Source organism: Megalobrama amblycephala, linkage group LG17 (genome assembly GCF_018812025.1).
Source record: "Megalobrama amblycephala isolate DHTTF-2021 linkage group LG17, ASM1881202v1, whole genome shotgun sequence".
Lineage (NCBI taxonomy): Eukaryota > Metazoa > Chordata > Actinopteri > Cypriniformes > Xenocyprididae > Megalobrama > Megalobrama amblycephala.
In genome coordinates this window covers 24579878-24594722 of record NC_063060.1, presented here as the reverse complement: position 1 = coordinate 24594722, position 14845 = coordinate 24579878, and the positions used below count along the sequence as shown (strand labels likewise).

General features: G+C 34.5%; 2 protein-coding genes across 9 annotated transcripts in view; one reads left to right on the top strand and one right to left on the bottom strand.

Moving 5' to 3' along the window:
* abi1b (abl-interactor 1b) overlaps positions 1-6442 on the bottom strand; it is a 29649-nt gene extending 23207 nt beyond the window's left edge. For all 6 annotated transcript variants that reach the window (XR_007181041.1, XM_048164653.1, XM_048164654.1 and 3 more), the window contains exon 1: positions 5981-6442. Coding sequence is in view for 5 of the 6 variants with exons in the window: in XM_048164653.1 (XP_048020610.1) it covers positions 5981-6427 (447 nt within the window). In the remaining variant the exon portion in view is untranslated. The remainder of the gene's footprint in view (positions 1-5980) is intronic.
* Positions 6443-6744: 302 nt separating this feature from the next.
* acbd5b (acyl-CoA binding domain containing 5b) lies at positions 6745-14796 on the top strand. 3 transcript variants are annotated; one of them, XM_048164661.1, is made up of 12 exons: positions 6745-7009; positions 7320-7415; positions 7570-7647; positions 7825-7897; positions 7991-8120; positions 8474-8626; positions 8871-8929; positions 10034-10223; positions 12095-12294; positions 14112-14159; positions 14251-14360; positions 14464-14796. In XM_048164661.1, the coding sequence occupies exons 4-12, from the start codon at positions 7850-7852 to the stop codon at positions 14480-14482; spliced, it is 957 nt and encodes a 318-aa protein (XP_048020618.1). In that variant the 5' UTR covers positions 6745-7009; positions 7320-7415; positions 7570-7647; positions 7825-7849; the 3' UTR covers positions 14483-14796. The 3 variants fall into 3 exon arrangements, with proteins under 3 accessions (XP_048020618.1, XP_048020616.1, XP_048020617.1); XM_048164659.1 differs by having other exon boundaries at positions 6747-7009; positions 7527-7647; XM_048164660.1 differs by having other exon boundaries at positions 6762-7009; positions 7527-7647; positions 8492-8626.
* Positions 14797-14845: the final 49 nt, after the last annotated feature.

The window sequence follows — 14845 nt, the reverse complement described above, 5'->3', positions numbered from 1 at the left end:
GACTCGCTCTCTTGTTTCAGACAAACGTAGCTGCTGCCATTTTGCAACGATTGTTTTCTACACTGTAATGGATTGTAAGATGACAAACAGGTGATATTTTAAAACAGTTTAATCTCAAATCAATATCTCTTAATATCCCCATAAATATTTATGTGGCAAAATGCCTTGTAATAAGTGATATGACTGTACCGTATACAAAGATGAAAATTTCTGTCATTAATTACTCACCCTCATGTCGTTCCACACCCGTAAGACCTTCATTCATCTTTGGAAAACAAATTAAGATATTTTTGATGAAATCCAAGAGGTTTCTGATCCCCAAGAGAAATAAACGTAATTACCACATTCAAAGTCCAGAAAAGTAGTAAAGACATCGTTAAAATAGTCCATGTGACTGCAGTGGTTCAACCTTAATGTTATGAAGCAACGAGAATACTTTTTGTGCACAAAAATTATTACTTTATTCAACAATTTCGTCTCTTCCCTTTCAGTCTCCTATGCTGTTCATGGTGTATAGACCGTGCAGTGCTTCCACGTTCTATGTCAGAACACCGGAACAGTATTGGCTGGCTACTGAGTCGGCATTCTGACGTAGAACCTGGAAACGCTGCTAATTACGTTGCTTTCTCTTGGGGATCAGAAACCTCTCGGATTTCATCAAAAATATCTTAATTTGTTTTCCAAAGATAACAAAGGTCTTACAGGTTTGGAACGACATGAGGGTGTCCATCTAGTTTAAATTTGACGCTTGCTGGCAATTGACCCTTCGCCGGGAGTTTGATTGACAAGCGATCTAACCAATCATAATGCCGAATCTGCCATTTTGTCCGACAAAGCAGTCAGGAGTTAGAAGAATACCCTCAGTGGACTTGAACTTGAAAAATGGTGTATATTTACGTCTTTCCGCGTTTGAAACAACATTCCTTCTCTTGTTCATTCATGTTTATTTTATGCTATAAATAACTAGTAGGAAGATATGATCGGTTCACGAGCTGCCTGAGCTGAGGCACTATAGCAATCTGTCACGACACATTAAAGAGCCACAAAACGGTTTTTAATGTTTGAAAAATATTACACAATTTGAAAGCTGGGACTTTGTTTAATACCATAAATAACCTGCTCTGTCTTGTCTGTCGACATGTTGTCAGTGTCCTCTTTGCTCCGCGATGTATTTTACACTGCGTGTGGCATGACAGCGCCATGGCTTGTCGGACAAAGCAACCGTAACTAGTCTTTGCGAAGGGTCAAACAATTGCTTTCTTCGCAGAAGCTACAAGACCTCATTAAATATAAAGTCAGTATTTCAAATGTAATTATTTACTTATGTGGCAAGTAACCATATAAAAAGCGGGATAATGTATATCCAGCTGGTTGTTATAGCATCATGTCTTGCATCACCCTAAAGGGGTTTATTCTGTGATAACAATGGCATAAACTCATAAATTACTATTGATGAAAGCCAAACATGGTGATTAGGACCCCAGTGTGAAGTGATCATGACTACTTAAATAAATGGCCAAGCTATATTGGTTGGAGTTAATTTTGTGGAAAGAAAGAAACTGCAGAGATAAAAAAGATATGAGATAGGTGGTCAAATATATAATTTAACGGTCATTTACAAAAATATTTGACCACAGAATGCTGTGAATGACTTTCTTAAATACTAATAATTGGTCATGAAATAAAGCAGGTTATTCTGTAAACTAATCTGACAAATGATTCTGAAAAAAAATCTGATGAAATCAACAGGCAACAAATAACTTTGGTTAAACTATCTTCAGACAAGAGCCTGATGCAACTGAGACAGCATCTTAGTGATAATCCATATCCTGTTATATTTGAAATTCAAAACATTTCACATATTAAACAATTTCCTGTTTTATCAATGACAAATTAGATAGCTTAGCATGACGAACATAAACAAAAATTAAAACTAAACACTTGTGGAATTTTAAAGCCATTAAAAGCAAATAAACATTTGGAAATAACATTTTGAGTAGTTTTAGCATGTTAGCATGTTTCTAAGTGGTTTCTGGATGTTGTGGTTGGATGTTTATTGGTTCAAGTCAAAAGAGCCCATCTTCTAGTCTCTATAAAATTCTGGTCTATAAATATTGTTCATTTCACTCTTTTAATGTAAATGTAGGGGCTTGTTTCAAGCCCTATAACCTCAAAAATGAGAAATAACAAGCAGCACTTTGCTGCATAATTACCAAACCGTATTCCAGCAATTATAAATAGCAATGCACTCTTCGCACTCCATGCACTTAAACTAAAAATGTAAGGGAATTAGCTTTCGGGATGCTAATAGTTTCCATCTCAGAATACTATTACATGAATTGCTGACTTGTATATAGCTGACTTTCAGTTATATTGTTAAAGTCGGCATGAAACAGAAGCTGCAACAGTCTTCCCTATCGAGACGTATATCCGAGTGAAACGTCTTCTTGATCAAGAAAAAAAATGTAGGGCGGGATTTTTTCCATGGGAAACTGATTGGATAGATGTGGTTCGCAATTGCTGTCATGACATGTGAGTGACAGGTTGTCCCACCCTCATACCAGTAAACACATCATCAGAGCAGAGAAGTGATGTCACTGCAAGAGGAAGGGGACGTTGTTTTGATTAAAGATTACAAGGGCACATGAATTTAAAACAAAAATGATGTGCATGGATAAATAATTTATAATACTGAAATATTCCATGAAAATATAAGAACTGTCCATTTTGATTTCATGGTGACTTTAACAATTAGACTGCGACAAGCATGCACCACTGACCCCAGGTCTGCTTCAAATGCCACCTGTTACAACACGTCAGTACTTCTCAGCTGTTCTAAGACCATGTGTCTGTCGCCACAGGGGGATACAGATGAATGACCCATGAATGTCCTGTCTGTGGTTTTTCACTATGTCCTACTAGACTGTTGGCCAACAGCTTTAAAAACAATGAATACTTATGACATCTCCATTTAGATGGTGCAAGACATTAAAGCATAATGTTTTTAATAATTAATATTTGACCATCTGATCATTTCTTAAGATTATCAGTAACTGCTTGCCTTTCACATATTATGTCCAAAATGTCATATAAAGTCTAGACTATGATTTCTATTAACATTTCTAAATGAACACTAACATTTAAAAGTTTGGGGTTGGTAAATCAGTTTTAAGTGTTTTTGAAAGAAGTCCCTTAAGCTCACCAAGGCTGCATATATTTGATTAAAAATGCAGTACAAAGTAATATTATAAAGCCATTACTACAGTCTTCAGTGTCACATGATCCTTCACAAATCATAATATGCTGATTTGCTGCTCAAGAAACATTTCTTATTGTTATCAATGTTGAAAACATCCCTAAATTTCTTTCTAAAGAAAAACCCAAACTTTAGAATGGTAATGTACTTATTCTTTGTCACACCCAAATGAACACATTATTAATCCATGATTCACTCACATGACACATTCTGGATTTCATTCACAAATGGTTTTGGTACTGATTTAAAGGGCATGGTGCAAGTCATTGTAAGACATGACTAACTTCAGTCCAGTGCCAAAGATCCCTGCTTTGGACCGCTTCTCGCATATGATACACCCACTAAAGCCCACAAGAGAAACATCTTTGAGTCATTTAGTCCTCTTATGAATCCTCTGTGAATATTTGAGAATGTATCATTGCTAAACCAACTCACATGAGGGTTCAAAGACAGTGGCTCCCCACTAAATATGCAAAACATATAATTCCCAAATTCTTAGTCTCATATGGCTTGTTATCTTGCTAAATGTATTTTTACAAAGTCTTTATAGTCAGAATGTACCAACATATAACCATACTGTGAGACTGCAAATACTCTTTACCATTTGGGGTGTAATGATACATGGATAATATGGATTGCTGCATCAATCAAATAACTAACCATTTGATATTGATGCAACATGTAAAAAAAAAAAATCAAAATATATATATTTAACATGCATTTTTCTGAAGAAAAGTAATTTTTTCAACAACTTGGGTACCTCATTTTGTTGTGTATGTCTTAAATGTCTTAATGGGGATACTATTTTTGCACATTTTAAAGAAAACACAAAGACTGAAAGACTTCTCGACTGTTGTCATTGCATCTCATTGCACTATCCACTAATGAGCTGTCATGATCTTGATTTTTTTACATTATTTTTCTATATTATTTTAAAAAAAAATTAAGTGTATACTTCATTGTGAATGTCTATTGAATACTGGATTTTCAATTTTCATAGAGTTCAATTAAACGATCATGTTTTATTTTGGATGTACAATGTATTTGTGAATATACATTTTAAATGTTTGATATATCATGTCAGATTTACAACCTTTTCATTAAATAAATTATCAAAATATATTTATACTCCTAATAAATCCAAATATCAGACCAAATATTCCCCAAAACAATGTCACATTTATCATTTTGAGAAAGAGTAGGCACAGAGCTGTAAAATCCTTACAAAAATACATATTTTAAAAATAACACTCTTCCTCCTGTCAAGACATTAGTAATGTTTCATTAAAAAATAGGCCTAGATGTTTATATTATTTTTCCTAAGTTTAATATATATTTTGGGTTCTAATGATCAGAGAACAGCTGGCTTTGTGAGGAAAAAAACAGATGAAAATCAAATCAAATTAAATTGTACATCTGCATCAAGAACATCCCACTGAGAGGTAATGTGTCTCAAAAACTTGTTTTGTATTACTAGCTTTTACAAAATCACAGCATATTATTAACTTTAGGGATGATCTTTCACATTATCTAGAGTATTGAAGGTAAAACAAATAAATATTAAATAAATTTTGGTTTATTTCTCACTGAACACCTTGATCCTCGTCATCCTAAATGCCCTTTTGCCAAATGTACAATAATACATGGACCTGTGATCAAATCACACATATAAATTAGGCTATTCTTTCATTCTTATTCTTCTCATTATAATTGCATTATGTCAATATGTATCACACACATGCCCTAATAACATAATTCCTATCCTATATATATATATATATATATATATATATATATATATATATATATATATATATATTCACTAAGGCTATCTTACAACATTTGTACATTTCCAACAGGCTCTGTACTTTATTGTAGGTGTGTGAGTGAAAAGGCTTCAGTGAGAGACACATTAACACAGGTGTGTCAGCAATAACTTATTCACACCATCACCGACATTTCGCGTCTAGGCGTCTCGCCATTCCACTTCAGCCAATACACATTTGCAACACACACATACACACACAAAAAAGATATTCACTGACTGTATTTAAAAAACCATGGAGGTGAAACACTTTTATTTCACGTTCCACTGGTATATATTATAGCGTTGCCAAAACGTGGATGAAGTTCAATAGCGTTTAGGGATAGAAATAATATCGAATATCTGGGCTTTCATCACATACTGTCACCCATGAGGCTTGACACCCGTCTGGACCTCGAAACAAACTAAACAGCAGAATTCTGCAAATCAAACATCGAAACATTTAGAGCATGACGTATTAGTTCGAAAAATGACGTATTGGCTTCGAACACATATGCAGGCGATACATTGACGCTGCGATAAGCTTTTAGATATCATAAAACTAGATTGGTTTCTAACAATCTGTTGGGCGATATTTTGACCATTGAACTATTATATCTTTATTTTAAAGCTCATCTGTCTCCATCCATCGTAGAGAAAGCGGCACGGCTCTGACACACCCTCCGAAAGTGAATTCGTGCATTGTGTCCGTCAGGCTCAAACAACGCAAATATCATCCAAATAAAAACGCTCAGCATTCAGATTAAATGAACTGATCGCCGTATTATGCCTCAATGCGCGCTCATAACCATTAGATGAGGATCCTCTGTAATGCTACAAATGCAGTGCTCGCATTTCAATCACATCCACACTGATTCAGACAATACATGAAAGGCAAAGGTAATTTCTCCAATCCATACCTGCACATAATTGTTCTCGCAATATTCCGCAACCCTTGAAAGGTTCTGGTAGCTCTCCACAAGGGCTCTTTTTCCAGCCGGGATTTCTTCCTCTAACAACATTTGTAGCTCTGCCATCTTACATCCCTCTGCATTACTCTTCTCCCCCTCTTTCATTGAAACCAGCGGAGCTTCACTCTCCGACAGGAGGTCCCTCGCCTGGCATTGTGGGATTCCCGTTGGCTCCTCTTTTTCAGCAGGACGACAATTCTCAACGCAGCGCTTTACGCACTGTTCTGTGATTGGGTGACTGGCTCTGAGAATCGGTTCTGGACCAATGGGAGAGGAGTGCGTTTTTCTCAGCGGTGAGAAACAGAACGGCGTTCTGAACAGTCTGTGATACTGACGAGCAGTGAAGACTAAAATGCGTTTTTGTCCACTGTAGTGGGCATTCGTTTTAGTTAGCATTTAAGCACATAAGACTTTATGTGTTATTGTTTTAAGCTCTGATAGTTAAAGAGATCATCATGAGCTTTTCAGTGAGCCTCGTCTAAACAGGAGTGATAATAATATTAACATAATGCTATACTTCTATACTGTGGTAATAATGATTTAACAATGATAATCCTATAAAATGTAGTAATAATGCGACATTGTGAAGTGTGAACAATACATGCCTCTAAAGTACTAAAATTGATGCAAAATTATCTAAAAACCTTTTTTTTTTAAAGAATAAACAAAAGACAACCTTAGGATATTGTTTTATAATAGAGACTCTTCTATATACTATTATATATTCTGAATTTGTCAAAAAATGTGATAAATCCATCTAGTGGAGAGAGCATCTTCAATCTTAGCATGAGTAAAAGACGTTTAAACCCTATGCGTTTAAATATCCTTTCGCTAGGGATTATGGATCCTGTAGGCTAAAGCGCGCTACATTCTATTAATTACTATGGAGGCAAGATTCATTGAAAACTACATCACCCAAACGGCGTCTGTTTCAGTTAATACCTAGGACAGTATTTTCAGATGGACGAAACACAGGAGGTGAGTTCTTCAGTAGTATTTCATGTGTTTCTGTTTAGTTCAGTTGTTCAGTGGTATTTTTCCTACTCTTGAAGGCAATTTTTCAGAGTTTAGTCGGTGATTTCTTAGTATGGCGGAAGGTTAATTAAAGTGCTGATAATAAACTAATTAATCAAAGTTGTGCAGTATCAAATATACTTAACATAACAAATGAGAATTATGTTTGCATTTAAACTATTATATTATTAACCTGATTTGCTTTTTCATTCACGTCTATTGATTATCTGTTTATCTCATTTGCTGACATCTGTCAATCTTTCATGATGTGTAGACCTGTCCATGACACGAAGGACAATGGAAGATCCCAAATCTATTCAGAAGAGGTTTGAAGCTGCTGTTAAAGTGATCAGAAGTTTACCTGAAGATGGTAATACTTTAATATCAAATATTAAATATGAATGTCAAGTATTAAACTTCATGGTTTTATTTAAAAATAACTATACAAATAGTTTAATCATTCTTTCTTTATTTCACACAGGCTCTTATGACCTGTCTGATGATATGCTGGTTATGTTATACAGTTACTACAAACAAGCTACAGCAGGACCCTGTAACACCCTAAAACCAAACTCTTGGGATCCTATTGGCAAAGCTAAATGGTAAATATTATCCACTGAAATAATGATTTTTCAGATGATTTATAACTTAAAGCTACATGTCCATTTTAAGTTGAATTTAGGGTTTAGTTTAACAGAAATGTTGACATGTTGTTATATCTAAAGTATACAGCAACAAGCCAGATATGCATATTAAACCCAGACATGTTTTCTTTTCAGGGAGGCATGGAAAGCCTTGGGAAATATGACAAAGGACCAAGCCATGATGGAGTATGTTCAGGAAATACAACTGGTTGGTAGTTGTATAGATTACAGAGATGAAGCTCATATTGAGGTATCAATAAAAAATAGTTTAAACCACAAACATTCAAATGCTTTATTATAGATAATAGAAACCCTCCCGGTCACAGAGAAGATGGAGGAATTACTGGAAGCTCTTGATCCATTTTATGAGATAGTGGAGGATGAGGATGATGATGAAGATGTTGCCAGTAAAGCAGCACAATTATCCACAGGTACTTTTCCTAAAAGTATTTCAATTCCTTAACCATAAGATCTGACCTTATTTGAGCGCCTTTAGTCAACATTCTACATTTTGATGAATGTTGAAACAAGAAGCACTAAAGCTGAAAAAGCTGATGATGATGAAGCTGAGAAAGATGAAGAGGGGGAAAATAAAAGTAATGGGGAAAATATAGAAGATGACATGGAGATGGATGAGAAGAAGAAAAGTACAGCAACAACTTTGTGCCTTTTATATTGTGAAATCATTGTCAAGACAGAGATCTGTTTTGTGTGTGTGTGTGTGTGTAGAATGAGTTTAAATCTCCTGAAGTGATTCATACTACTTGATTTAAGAACTTAGTAGGTCTTTTCGAATCTGCAGACTCAAGCACTCTTGCAGCAGAGAGAGGAAGTTTACCAGTGTGTAATGGAAGTGAGGAGAACAGCGTATCCTCCTCAACCAATGACAGTCATAGTTCTCTAAACTCTGAGGAGGAAGAGGAGGAACTGGCTTATGGTATGTTTTAGTTTCCATTAGTTTCCATTTTTGTGTCCAGGCCCAAGGTATACTGTATAGCCCAACCTTCAGTTGTTTTGGAGAATACAAAACTCTTGGGGGCCAAGTTTTGCTCTCTGATTCGAAAAAAAATTGCAGAAATTTAATAATATTACATTGGCAGGTAAAGTAAATAATGTGTCTGTTTTAATCTGTGTTTAAAAAATATTATTTGATGACATCATTCTTACCAAATATCACACAGATGACTCGGATGATGAGATATACAGTGATTCAATGGAAAAACCAGCAACACATGAGAAGGTACAGCCTTTACTGATGTTTTCAATTCTTTCACAGGCTCAAAAACATATTACACCCCAAAATCAAGTAAAAGAAATAAAACAATTATATTTTTCATAAATAAAAAAACATTTTTTTTTTTACTCAGGTTGGTAAAATTCTTTAATGTTTTTGAAAGGAGTCTCTTATGCTCACCAAGGGTGCTTTTATTTGATCAAAAATGCAGTATTGTGAAATATTATTACAATTTAATTTCATTTTAATATGTTCAAATGTAATTTATTCCTGTGATGTTAGTGATGAATTTTCAGCATCATTACTCCAGTCTTCAGTGATCCTTCAGAAAGCTTTCTAATATGCTGATTTGCTGCTCAAGAAATTATTTTTAATATTACCAACAGAAATATTTTTTTTCAGTATTCTTTGATGAATAGAATGTTCCAAAGAACAGCATTTATTTGAAACAGAATTTTTTTGTAACATTGTAAAAGTCTTTACTCTGACTTTTGATCAATTTAATGCATCATTGGAGAATAAAAGTATTAATTGAATAAAATAAAATAATAAATAAAGATCTTACTGAACCCAAACTTTTCATCAGCAGTGTAAATGAATATAATAATTGCAACTACAAAAATAACTCAAAAGTATTGCAATCACAATGCTAATGTGACCTGGACATGTTTTATGAGATTTCCTCTATAGTACAATACTTGTAAGTTCTTTCAATGTTCTTATTAATAAGCTGATTAACTTATTTAATACTTTAGTATTGACTGAGAGTTTTCAAATTCAGGCAAACTCTTGAAACCTCAATCATTATAATGATCTATAACTGGGTTAATCCATAGAATCCATCATGCTATTTAAGGTCACTCTGATGCATCATACATCCCCAGAGATTTGGAAGTGTTGTGTGATTCCTGGCAAAAACAAAGTATGACTTGAAATCCTTGGCAAAACATGGATTAAGTGATATCAGCTGGAGTCCACCAATTGATAGTTAGCACAAGGATATTCATGTGACATTTCTTGGAGAGAGAGAAAGAACCAAAGGAAGAAATGTATTTGTATGTCATGTCATGTCAGATCAAAATAAATGGGAGTTTTCAATGCTGTCCCTAGGGTTCAGGAGTTCCCAGGGTCCAACTGGCAGAAGTGAACGTGGTTGGGGCCAACATGCAACAAGGGGGAAACAGAGAGCCTCAGTGTGAGAGTCAGGATGGAAAACCAGAGGGGGTTACACCACCCGTCCCCCACCCGCCGACACTTGGAACTGTCCAAACTGACAGAATCTCACCAGGCAGTGGAAGAGGTTGGGCTTGAGTCAGTGTTTGAATAAGTCTTGAGCACCATGACGTCAACAAGCAATAATGTGATCAACAAGCCAATTTTCCACCAGCATTTGTATAAACTTACAAAGCGAATGAATACTATAATACATCTCCTAGGAAATAATTTCCCTACAAGGCGAGACTCTAATATTGCATTGTGGCATTCATTATAGTTTATATTGATTTTTATTAACTTTCGGCTTAGATTTGTATTATAAAAAGAAAGAATCCACACTTTAGATTATCTTAACCCTGTAAAGGATATGAAATAATAGTCAGAAAAATCTATTTTTAAAAAACTGGAGCAGTTTATTGAATCTTTAGACAAAAATACTAAAAAAAAAATTCTGCATGTGTTTTTGCTGAGTATCATATTTGACACATCAGACTTTTATGCCTCATATAGTATGATGTAGGAGAATCTGTAGCTCATATTCAAGGAGGAAGAAAGCACCTCAGTTTTATTCAGAGGCCAAACTGAGAAAAAATATGCAATTTGGTGCAGTTGCTAATATTTATATGGCCAAACGATAAAAAGAAATTCTGATAGCTTGTAATACACTGTAAATCAGTTAGATTTTTATAACAGTATAGCAGATGACTTGCATAAAATGTGTATAAATAACAGGTGTTGTGCTATATTTCCCAATATTATGTCTTAGTAAAATGACATTTAAATGCTTAGTCATTACAATTTAAAGGGTTAGTTCACCCAAAAATAAAAATTCTGTCATTAATTACTTTATTTAATTACTTTAATTAAAAAAGTGTTCTCGTCTCTTCATAACATTAAGGTTGAACCACTGCAGTCACGTCGACTGTTTTAACAATGTCTTTAGTACCTTTCTGGACCTTAAGTGTTGATTATATTGCTGTCTATGGAGGACTCATAAAGCTCTCGGATTTTATCAAAAATATTATTATAAAAATAATAATATAAATAAAAAATTATTTTCATTTTTGGGTGAAAAATGAAAATTCTGTCATTTATTACTCACCCTCATGTCGTTCCACACCCATAAGACCTTCGTTAATCTTCGGAACACAAATTAGATATTTTAGTTGAAATCCGATGGCTCCGTGAGGCCTCCATAGGGAGCAATGACATTTCCTCTCTCAAGATCCATAAAGGTACTAAAAACATATTTAAATCGGTTCATGTGAGTACAGTGGTTCAATATTAATATTATAAAGCGACGAGAATATTTTTGGTGCGCCAAAAAAAACAAAATAACGACTTATTTAGTGATGGCCGATTTCAAAACACTGCTTCAGGAAGCTTCGGAGCGTTATGAATCAGTTTATCGAATCTGCTGTTCAGAGTGCCAAAGTCACGTGATTTCAGCCGTTGGCAGTTTGACACATGATCTGAATCATGATTCGACACGCTGATTCATTAATGCTCCGAAGCTTCATGAAGCAGTGTTTTGAAATCGGCCATCACTAAATAAGTCATTAGTTTGTTTTTTTTGGCGCACTAAAAATATTCTCGTCGCTTTATAATATTAATATTGAACCACTGTACTCACATGAACTGATTTAAATAAGTTTTTAGTACCTTTATGGATCTTGAGAGAGGAAGTGTCATTGCTCCCTATGGAGGCCTCACGGAGCCATTGGATTTCAACTAAAATATCTTAATTTGAGTTCCGAAGATTAACAAAGGTCTTACGGGTGTGGAACGGCATGAGGATGAGCAATTATCATTTTTGGGTGAACTAACCCTTTAAGTATATACAGTGTTTAGTTATATAACCTTGTCAGCAGTAGAGAATCTCTGCTGGAGAATATTTGATCTGTGTCTGGGAATTAGTGAAAGCATAAATGGATGATTTTTTTCATATACTCTCAGGCTGTCAGTTAATGGGAACTAACCTACCTGACAAACATGAGTGCAGTTACCAAGGAGATGGTCAGCACTGGAAGACGGCAGACAGAACGGACAAAAGAGCATTTAACACAGAGATCGCAGTGATACTGTCACAGTTACAGGACAACATGCAGGATGTGCTGCACAGACTGACCACACTGGAACTTCTTACAGCATCACAAGTAAGACCAGCGTCAAAATATGGCTCAACATGTAACCACAAGTCTAGACTGTAGATTAGTGCACTTTGCATTCGAAGACTAGATCTGTTTTATCCACCTTATTTTTTTTCCTATGCAGTAAATGGTAAAACTTTTTGTGCTACAAACCAGTGTATTTATAATTAAGACAATACTTTAAAATAATATGGTAAGAAATACCAGTTTGCAAAATGAGACTGGAAGCCAATCTACATATTTAAATATACACTACCATTCAAAGTTTGGGGTCGGTAAGATTTTTAAAAATTGTTTTGAAGGAAGTCTCTTATGCTCATCAAGGCTGCATGTATTTGTTAAAAAATACAGTATTGTGAAATATTACATTTTAAAACAGCTCTTTTCTATTTTAATATATTTTATAAAATGTAATTTATTCCTGTGATGCAAAACTGAATATTCAGCTTCATTAGTAATCATTCTATTATGATGATTTGCTTCTCAAGAAACATTTCTTATTATTCAATGTTGAAAACAGTGCTGCTTAATCTTATTGTGGAAATTGTGATACAATTTTTTCAGGATTCTTTGATGAATATGTAAATAACAGCATTTGTTTGAAATAGAAATCTTTCAAAGTTTTGATCAGTTTAAAAAAAAACATTCTGAATAAAAGTAGTATTTTCTTTGATGAAAAAAAAAAAAAAAAACCTTACTGACCCCAAATTTTTGAAAGGTATTGTATATTTTGGAAAATGGTGTAAACTTTCTTAAAGGTGCCCAAGAATGTTTTTTCACAAGATGTAATATAAGCCTAAGGTGTCCCCTGAATGTGTCTGTGAAGTTTCAGCTCAAAATACCCCATAGATTTTTTTTTATTAATTTTTTAACTGCCTATTTTGGGGCATCATTAACTATGCACTGATTTTTTCAGCGCGCCGCCCCTTTAATTCGCGTGCTCCCTGCCACACAAGCTCTCGATTATATTACAGCACATTTACAAAGTTCACACAGCTAATATAACCCTCAAATTGATCTTTACAAGATGTTCGTTATGCATGCTGTATGCTTGCTTCGAATTATGTGAGTAAAGTATTTATTTTAATATTTATATTTGATTCTCTATGAGTTTGAGGCTATATACTCCGTGGCTAACGGCTAATGCTACACTGTTGGAGAGATTTACAAAGAATGAAGTTGTGTTTATGAATTATACAGACTGCAAGTGTTTAAAAATGAAAATAGCGACGGCTCTTGTCTCCGTGAATTCAGTAAGAAACGATGGTAACTTTAACCACATTTAACAGTACATTAGCAACATGCTAACGAAACATTTAGAAAGACAATTTACAAATATCACTAAAATATCATGCTATCATGGATCATGTTAGTTATTATTGCTCCATCTGCCATTTTCGCTGTTGTTCTTGCTTACCTAGTCTGATGATTCACCTGTGCAGATCCAGACGTTACTGGCTGCCCTTGTCTAATGCCTTTTATAATGTTGGGAACATGGGCTGGCATATGCAAATATTGGGGCGTACACCCCGACTGTTACGTAACAGTCGGTGTTATGTTGAGATCCGCGTGTTTTCCGGAAGTCTTTAAACAAATGAGATTTACATAAGAAAGAGAAAGCAATGGAGTTTGAAACTCAATGTATGTCTTTTCCATGTTTTCCATTTATTCAACTATGCCAAGGTAAATTCAAATGTTGAATCTAGGGCACCTTTAATATTTTATGGTAAATACCATTAAACCTTAAATAATTATACTAAAACCCAGAGTACAGTTACAGTTGCTGTTCATTTAATTATTTATTTGCTTATGTTTGGTTTTAGGCTGAAATCTCTCCTGTCAAAACTTTGAACTCCAAGTCACCAAAAAAGGTCTCTTTATGTGACTTCAAATACATGGTATTCAATGGTATGAAATACTGCTTTATATTAACAGAAATTATTAACTGTATCTGTCTTTCAGAGGTGGCCCTGGTGGCCATTAAACTTGCCCCCCATCGCTGTAGTGCTGGCCATTATTTGGCCATTTGCTGTGCACTGGCTGGTGCAGTTTTACTTACTGAAGAGAAGGAGGTAAGCATTTCTACTATTGTACTATTAACTAGGCTATATGTGAACTTTTTTTTTTCAACAGAAAGAATGTTAAATCTGTGTTGCATCTTTGTTATGGTTTTAGATGGTTAAGAGTGAAGTGAAGAATCAATACCAACTGTACAGCTCCTGAGGACTTTGAAAACTGTCTGGATATATCTGATGTGTTCAAAAGTGAATGTTATGATGTCACACTAAGCCTCAGAAATTAATACTATTATTCAGCAAGGATGCATTAAAATATCAAAAGTGACAGTAAGGAATTTTCAGGAATTGTCATAAAAGATTTCCATCTAAATAAATGCTGTTCATTTTAACATTTTATTCATCAAATAATCCTGGAAAATGTATAATGGTTTTCACAAAAATATTAAGCAGCACAACTGTTTTCAAAACTGATAAAAAATAATAATGAATGTTTCTTGAGCAGCAAAATAGTGTAATAGAATGATTTCTGAAGGATCATG

Coding starts and splice junctions, on each gene's coding strand:
- acbd5b (XM_048164659.1), top strand. CDS start 7,328: ATGACACGAAGGACAATGGAAGATCCCAAATCTATTCAGAAGAGGTTT. Junction 7,648..7,824: donor CCTATTGGCAAAGCTAAATG/GTAAATATTATC, acceptor TTTTCTTTTCAG/GGAGGCATGGAAAGCCTTGG. Junction 12,295..14,111: donor AACTTCTTACAGCATCACAA/GTAAGACCAGCG, acceptor GTTTGGTTTTAG/GCTGAAATCTCTCCTGTCAA.